The 15164-nt window shown below is 42.1% G+C and overlaps 1 protein-coding gene across 4 annotated transcripts in view; it reads right to left on the bottom strand.

Annotated features, from left to right (window-relative positions):
* Positions 1-643: 643 nt before the first annotated feature.
* ppp1r9ba (protein phosphatase 1, regulatory subunit 9Ba) overlaps positions 644-15164 on the bottom strand; it is a 52687-nt gene continuing 38166 nt past the window's right edge. For all 4 annotated transcript variants that reach the window (XM_084072481.1, XM_084072479.1, XM_084072478.1 and 1 more), the window contains 4 exons: positions 11068-11199; positions 6686-6783; positions 3890-3986; positions 644-2222 (listed from right to left, as the gene is read on the bottom strand). In XM_084072481.1, the coding sequence (XP_083928607.1) occupies positions 2169-2222; positions 3890-3986; positions 6686-6783; positions 11068-11199 (381 nt within the window). In that variant the 3' untranslated portion in view covers positions 644-2168. The remainder of the gene's footprint in view (positions 2223-3889; positions 3987-6685; positions 6784-11067; positions 11200-15164) is intronic.

Genomic DNA, 15164 nt, shown 5'->3' on the forward strand with positions numbered 1-15164 from the left:
GAGCAAACTAAAAATGTTCTCTTTTTCTCTCTCTGGTTTTCTGGCTTTGTAGCGCCGCCAGGGGGCGCTACAGATAACACCAACAACACTGCCTGAGTCTCTCCACCTAATGGCCAGAGGGAATCTACCAATAGATGGGTCAATATACCACCTAATGGCCAGAGGGAATCTACCAATAGATGGGTCAATATACCACCTAATGACCAGAGGAATCGACCAATAGATGGGTCAATATACCACCTAATGGCAAGAGGGAATCTACCAATAGATGGGTCAATATACCACCTAATGACCAGAGGAATCGACCAATAGATGGGTCAATATACCACCTAGTGACCAGAGGGAATCTACCAATAGATGGGTCAATATATGACCAAAATATCACATAACCCCCGAACCATTGATACAAAGGTTTATTCAATGGATCGTGCAAGTACCCAGTTCAGGGTATCCCATACCCTCTGAAGCCTTTCCAGAAGGCATATTTTCCTAGATTTAGTGTATGTTCCTAAGCATGCCTATAGGTACCAGAATCAATGGAAAAATCTTTTTATTTGTATAGAGCAATTTCAAACTCCTGGCAGCCATGTTGGACGCCATCTTGAAAATGACGGCCTTTCTCGAACGTATCACATTTCCCTAGATGTTATTTAGCATGCCCAATACTACCAGAATCCATTGAAAAACCTTTTGAACCATATATTGACCCATCTATAACTAAGTAAACATGGGAGGCCTTGTTTTTGTCATTTTTGTTTTGTTTTGCTGAGTAACTAAGTAGAAGTTAGGCAGCCATTTTTATTTGTTTTCTTTTTTTTTTGCTGAGTCACAAGCAGAAGTCGCGGCGTTTCATCCACTGTCGTTGACGGTCAGCGGTTAGGCATTTTCTTTCCTGTCCAGTCACTACCAGAATGTTAAGACGGTGGCCATTTTTGTTCTAGAGTTTTATCTGAGTTCATAGAACCTGGAACGGCAATTTCCTCCTTTTTAAGTAGTAGTAGATGGGAGTCTTTGAGATCTAATTATTAGAATACAACAGAAAATGTTGTAGTCGTATTTTTTGTTCAATATAAAAACAATTCAAGTCTGGTCCAGTTCCACCCAGTTCGGTCCAGGCTTGTTCCAGTATCCAGTTCCAGACCCAAACAACTCCCCGTCCGAGGAGTTTTGTCCACAACATATGAGAACTGTAAACGAATCCCAAATCAGTACAAATAATACTGAATAGCCTGATGTGTACTTCATCGTATGAGGGTGTCTCGCGTGCTGAACACGGCCAGCCAACGAGCTCATAACGCAGGTTGGCCGTGTTCAGCACACGAAACACCGCCGAAAGACAAAGCCCAACCTAGGCTCATGTCCCCAGGTCACGTCCAGTTTAGTTATTTTGTTCTTTTCGTCTGTATTTGTGTCGTCTTTGTTCTTAGTTAAAAGCACTTTGTGAGGAACCTGCTTTGTTAAAAAGGTATTTTTATACAACGAAACGTCGCCATGATTTATAGTTCCTGGTCATTTGAACCGTTGAAGTCAGAAGAGAATAATACTGCTGTTAGCTAGCTGTCACAGGAAGGCTAGGTAGCTGTTAGCTAGCTGTCACAGGAAGGCTAGGTAGCCGTTAGCTAGCTGTCACAGGAAGGCTAGGTAGCTGTTTTTGTGCTAGCGTGCAGAAAGAAGGTAGCGCGGGGACGGATGCTATAACACTGGTCGCTAAGCAGCCACGGATGCTGACGCTGGTTGCTAAGCAGGTTGCCAAGGCAGTAACACATGAGGTTTCACAACATTCTGGGTATTGAAGAAGAAGAACAAGAAGAAGGGCATTCTGGGATTGGTTTATGATTGGCGTAGCGCTAAACCAATAGCGGAAGAGTTGGTCTGTGTGTGTTTTTTTCCTGTAAGTATGTATGTCACTCAACTCGTCCTCTTCTATTCTCTCTCCATCTCTCTCTGTCTCTCATCCCTCTGTTTTCATTTTCTTTTGTCATTTCTACCCGTCCGTGGGGTGGTGAAGGCTGATTGGACGAACACAGGACCCCCAGCGTTAGGGTGCGAAGGCATTTTAAGCGTGTCCCTACTTCCTGTTCCCCTACAGGAAGTAGGAAAAGTGGAGGAGGTCTTATGAGAGTATCCCACTTCCTGTTCCCCTACAGGAAGTAGGGAGTGGAGGAGGTCTAGGACGGCTCGGAGGTTTTGAGAGCGTCGACTTTGGTCTCCAGGTTTGAGATCTGAAAACCACACAAAAAGCAAAACCACACTCACTAGGTCAGGGGTGATGCAAGAGGGCCCCTATATATTTCCACACTCACTCCAGAGGGACACATTACATATACTGTCAGACAGACACCTCTTATCACCCTATTTTAACTTTTTTTTTGTAAATTAATGCCATTCTATGTCACACAACAGTTGCAAAAATAGCCGATCGGTGCGACACGTTTTGAGCTTGTAGATCTGCTATTTTTGAATTGGAATACTGATTTTTTTTTGTTGCTATTTTTTAGCGGCGCTAGCCGCTCTATACCTTTAGGTATAGAGCGGATCCTGCTCTATACCTGACTTTGTTTGTTTGTTTTTTTGTTGCTATTTTTTAGCGGCGCTAGCTGCTCTACACCTGACTTTGTCCGTGTGCGTACGTCAACGTTCTGATTGGTCAGGTGCGTCAACAAAGTGATTGGTCAAGCTTCACGTGACACATGGCTATAAACACATTATAAACACATATCGATGACAAAATGTATCAAAGGCGCCGCTACCTTCACACAGGGTGTGATTTTTAATTGGAATCCTGAAAAGTAAAATTTTTATTTGATTTCAAATACATTTAGTTATACTTATGTTAACTTTATGAACTTAAATACAAATACATTGGATATAAAAAAGACAATGGAATGTTAATACTAGTCATTAAGCTACTAATATAGACTTAAGTAATTAAAGCGGGTCATGTTTGCATGTTTAGAATCATAACAGCTGAAATCAATAATATATCACTATTCTGATATTAACCTGTGGGCCACATTAAGTGAAGGTGGGGGCTGCATGTGGCCCCCGGGCCGCCAGTTGCCCATGTATGCTCTAGGTTCATAAAAACCCCAAATACACACACAGGACATGAACACACAGGACAGAGCTGGTGGTTTCAATCACACCATCAGCACATCAACTGTCCATCAACACGCAGAGTAAACATGTTGGATGGTATGTAAGCCATTAGCAATGGGTTGAGCTTGGGGGAGCTCGTTTTGGTTCACTTAACCCCTTAACACTACCACCGCCAGGCCCGTAGCCTACGGGCCGATAAATCCAACCGTAAAGCGCCGATCCCGTAGCCTACGGGCTGTGGTGCTTTTTCCTTTTTTTTCGAATTTTTTTTTTTTTTTTTCAATTTTCGATACGGACCATTTCATTGTAACACCACCGGAAAGAGATTTAATCGGGGTCCGGTTTTGACGATCCCGTCGGCCCCCGTTCTAATGACGAAACCCCATTTTCTACCTGTAGTTTTTTCTCCTCGGTGATCACTGTTTAACAGAAACCGTTCTAACTACAACATGGATGCCCCGTTTGACATGTGGTCTTCACTGGTCGAACCAGGCAGATGTCCGCGATGTTTACAAACAGCGCACGGCTCAATTTTAAGGATTTTAACAAGGTCTATGGCGACGTGAAAAAAACAAAAAACAACAATAAAACGTTGGCACTGGTGAGTACATTATGAGATTAACCTCTGGCGGTCAATGTGTTAAGAGCGGGAAAGCATCTGTCATTTTAGATTTTTAACCACTTTAACCATTATCTTATACTTGGGCTATTAGAAAATAGCAGATCTACAAGCTCATAGTGCGGCACCGAGTGCAGCACAGCATTTTCTGTTATGGAAGTACTGTAATACCTTCTCTTGCAGGTTCTCTGCCTCTTCTTTATGTGAAGCTTCCGTTTGTTCCTGAGTCTGACGCTGAGCCGTCTCCTTCTTCAGGTACTCTGTCTCTCTGTGCACACACGCACACGCACACGCACACACACACACACACACACACACACACACACACACACACACACACACACACACACACACACACACACACCTGTTATTATGTTGTTCACCTTCTGTCTGATGATATGAATATGACAGAGTCATGATGTCATAGGGTTGCCAACATCCAGAACTGGAGAAACGGGACCCATGCACGCGCAGCGCGCGTGCATGGGTCCCCCGTGCGCGCGCGCGATTTTTTTCGGGTTTCCCGCGGATAAAGTTACTTTTTTTTGTTACTTTATTTCGGTTTTAGGGTTAGGGTTAGGGTTGGGAACAGGCTGACATGCCACACAAACAATGATGCCGTTCCCACCGGAGAAAATCTCACACACACACACACAAGCAGGGTTGAGCTGTAGGGGGTACGGGGGGGTACGGCGTACCCTTAGTTCTGACACTGTGGGAGCTGGGGGCGCGCGTGCACGCACCGTCAGCGGCGGTCTTTAACGCCTTAAAGTTTAAAAACAATAGCCTCTCAAGGTTCGCGCCGTCAGTGGCGAGCCGTTCTCAATAGCGTCTACCTGGCTGCTTTGCATAACATTAGGCTACTCGAGAAAAGACACGGACTTGAATTGAATGTGTTACATTCCTCTCACAATGACAGACAACATCTCTGCACTGCAAGGTGTGAAGGGGAGGATCGCTTAGCAGAGGACCCAGTTCTCTGAGACAAGACAAAGACAAGTTGTCTGATTATTTTAAGTAGGCCTTCTTATGTGTGGGTGAGTCTATGTAAAGGGATTTTATATAAAATGAAAAGGAAAATACAATAATTAATTTGAAACAAAAATAAAAACAACAAATTAACAATGCAACAATACAACAAAATAATAAGACATATGATTACATTAATAATCACATGTTGAATACAGTATTTCAACTAGCACTGAGCTGAGTGGCTATGTGCGCGCACGTGCGCGCGCGTGACGCCATAAAATACAGTACCCTTAGTTAAAAAATCCACAGCTCACCACTGCACACAAGCACTCGTGCGAGCACTGTGCCTGCCCTGTCAACTGAGCGGTCCTAGCGCCCATCTCATAAAGCACACAAACACGCAGCCAGACACTGCAGTGTGCGCAAACAGAAATATATTTTTTATTTTTCCCTTTACACCGGAGTCCGGGACAAACAAAGTCCCGTACGGGACACGCCCCTTTTGGCTCAAATACGGGGCGTCCCGGCTAATACGGGACTGTTGGCAACCCTATGATGTCATGACACCAGTGTTCGTCGACTACCTGTTTTCACTGACGAAAACGAAATAAAAACTAAGCTATGATGACTAAAACTAAGACTAAATATATTGACAATTTCGTCAACAAAGAAACACAAGACTAGAACGTTAGAGAGGGATCTAGTGGAGAAGAGATCCAGTAGAACTACAAGTCATTTTATGTTTGGCTGCGCTCGGGTGTTGCACTCTGAAAATAGCAGATCTACAAGCTCACAACGCACCGCGCTGCAACGCGTTGTGAGCTTGTAGATCGGCTATTTTCAGCATGCAACCAAGTGTAAAATCAGCCATTATGACGCCATCAAGGCACCACCATAATACATTTTAGTCGACTTAATCAACTGTAGATTTAGTCGACTATAATCTTATGATATTTAGTCGACTAAAACATCTGAGATGACTAAAATATGACTAAAACTGAATGGAATTTTATTCAAAAGACTATGACTAAAACTAAATCAAAATTTGCTGTCAAAATCAACACTGCATGACACAGACCTGGTATGTATTGTTAGGGTACAGCTGGGTCCTGTAACAACTGTTCCTGTCTCATCTCTGTATAGAACCAAATATTCACTCACTGCCCATCCTTCGCCGCAGGCTGAAAACCCACCTCTTGAGGAAACACTACCCTTCCTCCTCGCCTTGCCTACTTGTTGTTAACTAGTTGTACGAACTCTTGTTTTATTGTTGTATTGTTTTACTGGATCTTGTTTAGTCGATACACTTATTTGTTTTAGCTCTTGCTCATTTGATTTTCCTATTTGCAGGGACGGATTATGGCTTGGGCAAAGTGTGCACATGCACAGGGCCCTGAGCCAATGGGGGGCCTTGGATTTAATAGGCTTTTAAAAAGAAATATATAATATATATATATACCCTAACCCTAACCCTAAAACCGAAATAAAGTAACCAAAAAACGCCCCAAAACGCCCAATATAACCGCAATAACCGCAACCGGGGGGGGGTCCGTTGCGATTTTGTGCACAGGGCCCATTTCCACTTTAATCCGTCTATGCCTATTTGTCTCATCTGTTTAAGAAAGTAGGTAGCTGATATGAGTGAATTAAGGATACTATGATTGTCTTTAGGAGGGACAGGATCAGAAATGACTACATTAGAGGATCAGCCCAGGTTAGGAGGTTTGGGGGATAAAACAGGAGAGGCGAGGGTTGAGATGTGCAGAGGAGAGGAGAGATACACTGGGAGAAGGATGCTGAACATGGAGCTGCCAGGTAAGAGGAGAAGAGGAAAGGACAAAGAGGAAGAGGAAAGGACAAAGAGGAGGTTTATGGATTTAGTGAGAGAGGACATGCAGGAGGCTGGAGAGACAGAGGAAGACGCAGAGAACAGAAGAAGAGTAGTGTGTCTCTCTATTCATACTTGTGTTGGTATTCTCTCTATCATAGACATACTTGTGTTGGTATTCTCGTATCATCCTCTTGGCTTTGTTGTACTTTCTCTCCAGTGTCTGATATTGGGACTGGGTCTCCTTCAGGTGTTCATCTACAGCCTGCAACACACACACACACACACACACACACACACACACACACACACACACACACACACACACACACACACACACACACACACACACACACACACACACACACACACACACACACACACACACACACACACACACACACACACACACACACACACACACACACACACACACACAGATCAGTAAACTCACATCCATGTTTAGTTCTGATGTCTTGTGTGAGGGGACAAAACAGTATATGTTGTTCGTTTAGTATAGCCAGTGGTGTAAAGTAACTAAGTACATTTACTTAAGTACTGTACTTAAGTACAATGTTGAGGTATTTGTACTTTATTTGAGTATTTCCAATTTCCAATACTTTTACTTCTACTCCACTACATCTCAGAGGCAAATATTGTACTTTTATTCCACTACATATACTTGAAAACTTTAGTTACTAGTTACTTTTCAGATATAAACTATGATATAAGGAAACATACATTAACCACTTTAGCCCTATTTTATACCTAAGGCAGCCGATCTACAAGCTCGCAACACAATGCATGCATTGTGAGCTTGTAGATCATGTCTCTTCGGTCACTCTCTATATGATGGTGTTTCTCCATTATCTCTGATAAAAGGGAAATACATGACTTGGTTCTGCTTCTTCAGCAATTGAAGAACCTACCACAAGGGGGCATCAAGCATGCCATTTCACTGCTGTGTTTTGGTGAAGAACCTGGCTTGCTTTTCTCTCACTAAAGCTTGCAATGAAGGCAGTCCTGCTTCCAACAGGCAAAGGTTAGGTTAGCTGTAGAGACCCTCACCCCCAAGTAAGGATTTCACTCCAGTCATGTAGAGAGTTTTGACAGACTTTAAGGGGATTTGTAACCAGGCCTCACACCCATACAAGATAGCTGATGAGAAAGCAGCCTCAAAAACCTTACATTTTACACAAAAGGGAGCATCATAGTTGGTGTAGAGGAAGATAATCAGTTTGTTTAAGTGCTTTGTCTTCTCTTTTACATGTAGGCCAAGTTTCGGGCATTTCCATCAGCAGTGAAAAGGGCTCCAAGATATGTATAACTGTCACAATGCCTCACTGTAAACCAAGCAAGCTGAATAGGTTGCTTGTCTTCATCAGATCCCAATATAGCCATAAACTTTGTTTTACTTTCATTAACAAGCCATGCCACGTTCATCACAATATTCCTCCAGATATTTCACTTTTTCAGTCAGCCTTTCTTTCTCTTGATGTTGCCAGAATAACAGTGTCATCCATAAGCATTAAAACATGGAGCCATTTTAGGAAACGCACTGCTGAGGTTGAGCGCCACACCTAGCATCAACTCCCAGTACTTTTTTTTTTATCCCACAATTTTGTAACCCTATTTTTTACACCCAGTGCCAATTGTCTATGTAATCCTGGGCACTACCTTCCCTCTGCCAACCTAGGGAGACCAGGGCCGAGCTCATGCCTCCTTCAATGCATGAGAGCCAACTGACCTTCTTGTCACCTGACAGGGGAGAGTTTTCCTGGTTGGACGTAGCTTTCCCTAGTTGTTTTTTGTGAGGGTACCTACCCTAGGACATGCAAACTCCACACAAAGAGGCCCTTTCGCCAACCCCACCTAGGGTATGGGCACTGGTGACGCGGAGGAGAGAACACACCCACAGCGTCCCCTGCGGGAATCGAACCCAGGACCTTCTAGCTGTGAGGCGACAGCGCTACCGACCGGGCCACCGTGCCCCCAGTACTTACAGCACCACTTCCCGCAGCCAAGCCGCGTCGCTCAGTCAAGCTGAGTTGGCGGCGCCCAGGATCGAACCCATGACCTTGTGGTGTAAAGGCGAGAGCTCTACCGACTGAGCGACCCGGACCAGTGTTCATCAGTCTTGCAACATGAACTTGTTCCATTTATCTAACGTACAAGAATAAAGAATACAGACGTATACACTATACAATCCTCCTGCCTGAAGCAGAACATGAACATTAGGGGTGTCGGAAAAAAACGATTCGAATACGAATCGCGATTCTCATGTTGGACGATTTTTTTTTTTTTTGGGGGGGAGGATCTTGGATTTACCTTTGTGTGTTTACATTATTATCAGTTGATAAAACCTTTACAATTATAAAAGTTACATAAATGTATCTATGTTTTGAATCAAGAATCGTTTTGAATCGAATCGTTTGAATCGAAAAAAAAAAACGATTTTGAATCGAGAATCGTTTATTTTGAAAAAAATCGGAATCGTGACCCCAAGAATCGGAATCGAATCGTGAGATAGCAAACGATTCACAGCCCTAAGGAACATAGTAGCTTCACTTCATACATCTCCCAGTGGTCTATATTCAGTGGTTCTCATACATGTTTGGCTCAGGGCACACCTGTAAACAACTTTTTCCTCCACGGCACCCCTGAATTACATTGTTACTATATATAAATATATTACATGTATGTCATATCACAGTACGAATCTATGTAAATCTTTCCCCCTAAAGATACAGTAGCCTAATAGTCAGGAGGAAAACTTGAGAGAACGTCCGTTTCCATTATAGGACAGATTGAACATAACTTTCTACTTGACGTTTAACACCAGCATCCCCCATTCTGAGGGGAAACATTCGCCAAAAAAATAGCTGATCTACAAGCTCACAACGCGTCACAGCATGACGCGTTGTGAGCTTGTAGATCTGCTATTTTTTGGCGAAGAGATTTGGTGTAGACTGAAAAAGAGCGCACTAAGTACAGTGCAACTCAGGTCCGTTTTACAAAGTCAAATATTATCAAAGTATTCCGCGGCACCCCTGGACCTGCGTCACGGCACCCCCACTTTGAGAAACCCTGGTCTATAGCACATTGTTACGGCGACAGACTCCCGTGGTCTCAGCTGATACCGACAACAAGCCTCTCCGTCCTACTTATTATTTGCATGTTGGATAAATGGAACAAGTTAATGTTAACTCATTGAGTGCCCGAATTATTTCTGTCTGTTTCTGGCCAGTACGATTTTGATTTTCTTTTCTTTTTTCAAAGTAAAAAGCAAGATACAGCCTTTTTCAGTGATAAACGCATATATGCGTTCTATAGAATCCATCACTTGCCTGCCAAGAACGCATATAAACGTTTTTAGAAAAAAAATAATAGTAATTAAATTTGACCCAAAGACCAAGGAGATGATTTTTCGAAGATCTAGACTCCTATCCACTTCCTTGTTAACTTAAAACTTTAAAATTCTGTATCTCGGCTCCTGAGTACTTGAAAAATCTCTGGCAGACAACTGCAAAAAATCTGAAATAATTCTGGCAGATTAAGTGTTAAACAAGGAGTGGATGGAGCTGAAAATCTTCAGATAATGATATTTTTGAGGTTTTCTTTTCTATTTTTTTCAAAAACACGTGAAACACGTTAAAGACTCGTACACACATGCATGTGATGACATCATGTGATGACATCATGTATCAAGTACAGCTGCTATCACATTATGCTATCTGTATATACAGTACAGTATGTATATATGTTTATTTATTGTATTTAACCTGTTTTCTATCTCTTTCCCTTTGTTAATTAATGTGTTACATCCACTCAGTGGCATTAGTAATAGTAACACATTACAGTAATAGATTACCTGACACAGGGACTAGGCCTCCAGCCAGTAGTAATACTAACACATGACAGTATTAGATTACACAGGGTCCCCACACATTTTTAGCAATGAATTTCCAAAACTTTTCCAGAATATTTAGCCCAATTTCCAGGCCTATAAAACAATCATTCAGCGCAATAATGTGTCTCTTACTCCTATGTACAATGCCCAAAGATAGGCAGTGTAGCAAAAATAAAGCATAGAATATAAAATAGTACAATTTCATTCAACATTTCGTGCAAAATTAGGGCATAGTGACCCTGCGAGCGAAAATAGGAGGGGTGGACGACGTCGTTGCACGGTTCGTTGTCGCTCGCGGTAGGTCAGGACGGTCTCATTCAAAAACATGTATTTGAATGAGATTTCATCGCCCGCTCGCTTCGCGTCACGTCGCTGGCAGTGCGGATGGGGTGTTACACAGCCCGTTCGGCGAAAAACTACTTATTGTTACATATTTCATGTAATGTTATACATGTTTATGAAAATGTTTTGTATTAAAAAAAATCAATAGCCAAAAACAATGCATAGCCAGATATGTTTCCAGGACCCTTGATCAATTCCAAACCTTTTCCAGTACTGGATTTTTTTTTTTTTTTTTTTTTCAAAATATTTCCAGGAATTTCATGACCGTGGGGACCCTGGCTTACAGTAATAGATTACCTGACACAGGGACTGAGCCTCCATCCAGTATCCTTCCAGTTTCTCCATTCTGTCTTTGTTGTCTCTGATGTTTTGCTCCAACTGAGCGCGCTCCATGCGCCACCGCAGCTTATCCTGCTCTGCATGGGCCAACTACACACACACACACACACACACACACACACACACACACACACACACACACACACACACACACACACACACACACACACACACACACACACACACACACACACACACACACACACACAGCCACAGAAAAGAAGAGATCTTTGGTACATGAGCTGACTTGAAATAATAGGCTGCACACAACTCACAATGATATTTGAACTGCGGTGCCACTTTATATGTCTATGAATTGAATATCAATTAAGGACCTCATTGGAAACAAGACCGCAAGGACTTTTATGAACGGACCTTTTAGACAAAGTATTTTAAATGAAACTGTGCTGTTTTACATTTTTGCCTAATAAAATATTCAATCGATCAATCAATGATAAATCATAGTCAGGCCATGCATCCAACATCATGATACATCATAGTCAGGCCATGCATCCAACATCATGATACATCATAGTCAGGCCATGCATCCAACATCATGATACATCATAGTCAGGCCATGCATCCAACATCATGATACATCATAGTCAGGCCATGCATCCAACATCATGATAAATCATAGTCAGGCCATGCATCCAACATCATGATACATCATAGTCAGGACATGCATCCAACATCACTATAAATCATAGTCAGGCCATGCATCCAACATCACTATAAATCATAGTCAGGCCATGCATCCAACATCACTATAAATCATAGTCAGGCCATGCATCCAACATCATGATAAATTATAGTCAGGCCATGCATCCAACATCATGATAAATCATAGTCAGGCCATGCATCCAACATCACTATAAATCATAGTCAGGCCATGCATCCAACATCACTATAAATCATAGTCAGGCCATGCATCCAACATCATGATAAATCATAGTCAGGACATGCATCCAACATCATGATACATCATAGTCAGGCCATGCATCCAACATCATGATACATCATAGTCAGGCCATGCATCCAACATCATGATAAATCATAGTCAGGCCATGCATCCAACATCATGATACATCATAGTCAGGACATGCATCCAACATCACTATAAATCATAGTCAGGCCATGCATCCAACATCACTATAAATCATAGTCAGGCCATGCATCCAACATCATGATAAATCATAGTCAGGACATGCATCCAACATCAAAAAAATGGCAGATCTACAAGCTCATAGCGCGGCACTCGTGCCGATCTACATCGACACGTTGTGTGAGCTTGTAGATCGGCTATTTGAACTATTTTAAAATGTTTTTCAAAATGGTAAACGATACCTAAAATGTTTAGGCATAAGGGGGGGTAAGGTGGAGCCCTATAAGTGAACAAAACAGTGGCTGTGGTTACATGGACAGATATATTCCACTTATATTCAGAATGACTGCTCATTCAGAATAAAAATGCTCTTGTAAACACCTCAATGGGAGTAGAATATTCCATTCCGGTCTGATCTGATGGAGGGGTGGTATATACCGTTTGAATCGGTATATATACCGTATATCGGAATTTACCATATAAACACTTTTTTTTTTCTTTTGCACATGTCGGCGCTCACTCAGAGGCACTGTCAGAATTGGCCAGAAATGACCCATCAAATCTCAAATGTTTATTATTTTTAATATCAAATATTGTATGCTGTAAAACTTTAATTCAAAGACCGCATAAGTCTATTTATGTCTCTGTATGCGTCGACCACGGTTGGTGCTGAGAAGCGTTCGCTCCAGCGGGATAAAATTAATGATTAATATGCTATAGCATCCTTTAAAAAGCTTACTGTATATACTGTAATGGTTAAGCTCAGGCTTGTCCAGGAGAACGGACGCTCGGAGGATCTGAGCCAGTGATGGAGGAACAATGTTTACCCGTCCTTCACATGAAACGGGAACTTATGATCAAAATAATCTATTCCGTCAGATGAAACGTTTTTTGTTTAACCCATTAAGACCTGGAACTGTGTCATTTTTAGATTTGAGCTAAAAAGCATTATTTTACACTTTGGGCTATTTTTGAAAAATCGTAAAAATGTGTGCAAATCTTTGAATATATATATTTTTAAAGCGAACATTTTTAACTCAAATCTTTGCTTCTGGGGGTCCCTGGAACAAAATATTTTGATGGGGGTCCGCGGCCAAATACATATAATTTTGGGGGTCCTTGACATGAAAAAGATTGAGCACCACTGATATAGAAACATAGGTTTTTCAGAAAACTGTTGAGATTTAGGAGACATGTAGAATCGGCTTCAGGTATCAATGGGTTAAATAGAATTAAGGTAGCCTACATGAGAAATGTGACGCCTGAGTAGTAGTAGGCTAGCCTAAGTTTTAGCGTGTCTGGTACCAATAAAAAAAAAGAAACTGGTCTGAACTTGTAGATCTGCTACTTTCACATTAAAACAGCGATAACAAAGGAACACAGGCTTGCACCGCATACTAGGGTTTAACATTTTCCGGGAAATAGCTAATTTTAATTCCCGGGAATTTTCAGACCTTTTCCCGGGCTTCCCGGGAATTCCCGTTAAGGGTAAAAAAAAAAAAAAGTGCCCACTAAAATGCATTTATATGTAGATACTTAAATAGCCAATTTTACACCGAGGTGCCCAAATGTCCCTATTGTGTCCACCTATGAACTTGCACTAATAATGACTTAATTTGATTTTTTAAAATCATATAAATATAATATATAAATATAATAGCCTATAGTGCCCTGCCCTGGCGGAGATCTGCCCTGTTGCGCAGCGGGTGAAGACAATTAACTTAACGAGGAGCTGCGCTCAAAACGCACTCAAACAATGTCAAACTCTAGCTGCTGAAATAAACGTTCCATTTGTATCATTATTGACAAGAGAATTTGCAAAAGGAATATGTATTTATTGTCCATCAGAGCGCCGGTGAGGTCACAGCTTTTCTCTACTTTTGTAGGATATTGATTTGATATCCTAAACTTGTCATTTGTTTGCAGTTATTCATTTATATTAGGCTACTTGCTGGATATTATAAGACTCCATTTTGGGATGTTGGCTGTATGTTGTCTATTAATCTATATTTTGTTGTTGATCAAATGTGGGGTTTTGTAGTGTGATTTTGATGTGCACATGCATGCGCTGCCAGCACTGACAATCAATGAGACAGACAGCTGTTGTGCAGTTCACTTGTTCTACTGGGTAGTTCTAGTAAAATGGTAGTTTGAACGTTCTAAAATGCAAGTGTAGGTAGGGTAGGCTACATTAATGATGATTAAAAAAATCGGACCACATTGGTCTAATACTCTCTCTCTCTCCCTCTCTCTCTCCCTCTCTCTCTCTCTCTCTCTCTCTCTCTCTCTCTCTCTCTCACGCGCTCTCTCTTGCTCTCTCTCTCTCCAGCTCTCCGGTCTGTCTCTCTCTCTCTCTATCAAAAGCATTGCTTGGCTTGTGCGCATTTTAAGCTGGAATATAGGCTCGATCAAACCTACCTACTGTTTATGCAGCGTTTCACTTGATGATGTTGAATCTGAACTAGTCAACTGGTGTCTACCATATTGACAGCAGAGGAAACAGTGAAATCAGCGTGCGTACTGTGCAGGGCAGGCATGGGGCATCACGGCCACTTGTGTTTTATTTTGTTCATTACTGTTACATTCATTCAGTGCGTCCCATATTGGTTCACAACGGGACGATATTACAACTTGCCTAATTATAATAGTAATAATTCCTCCACGCTGTAGTTAGGGCTTTCTACTAATTAGTACTAATTTCTAACAAAAAAAAAAAAAACGGGAAGCCCGGGAACCAAAGTGAATTCCCGGGATGGTAAAAAAACCCGAATTCCCGGGATTCCCGCATCCCGGGAATCCCGGTGTTAAACACTACCGCATACAACGCTGCCTGGCAGGAGTCGGTGCGTTGCTTCCCGGCCTGCGTACGGCCAAAAAACCTCCGCCGCGGAGGCACAAGGGGGCTTATTGCCTCCTCCCCGTGCCCACCAGGGGAAGCTCTGCCCCCGGG

Source organism: Gymnoscopelus microlampas, assembly GCF_963454915.1.
Source record: "Gymnoscopelus microlampas genome assembly, chromosome: 11".
Taxonomy (NCBI): Eukaryota; Metazoa; Chordata; class Actinopteri; order Myctophiformes; family Myctophidae; genus Gymnoscopelus; species Gymnoscopelus microlampas.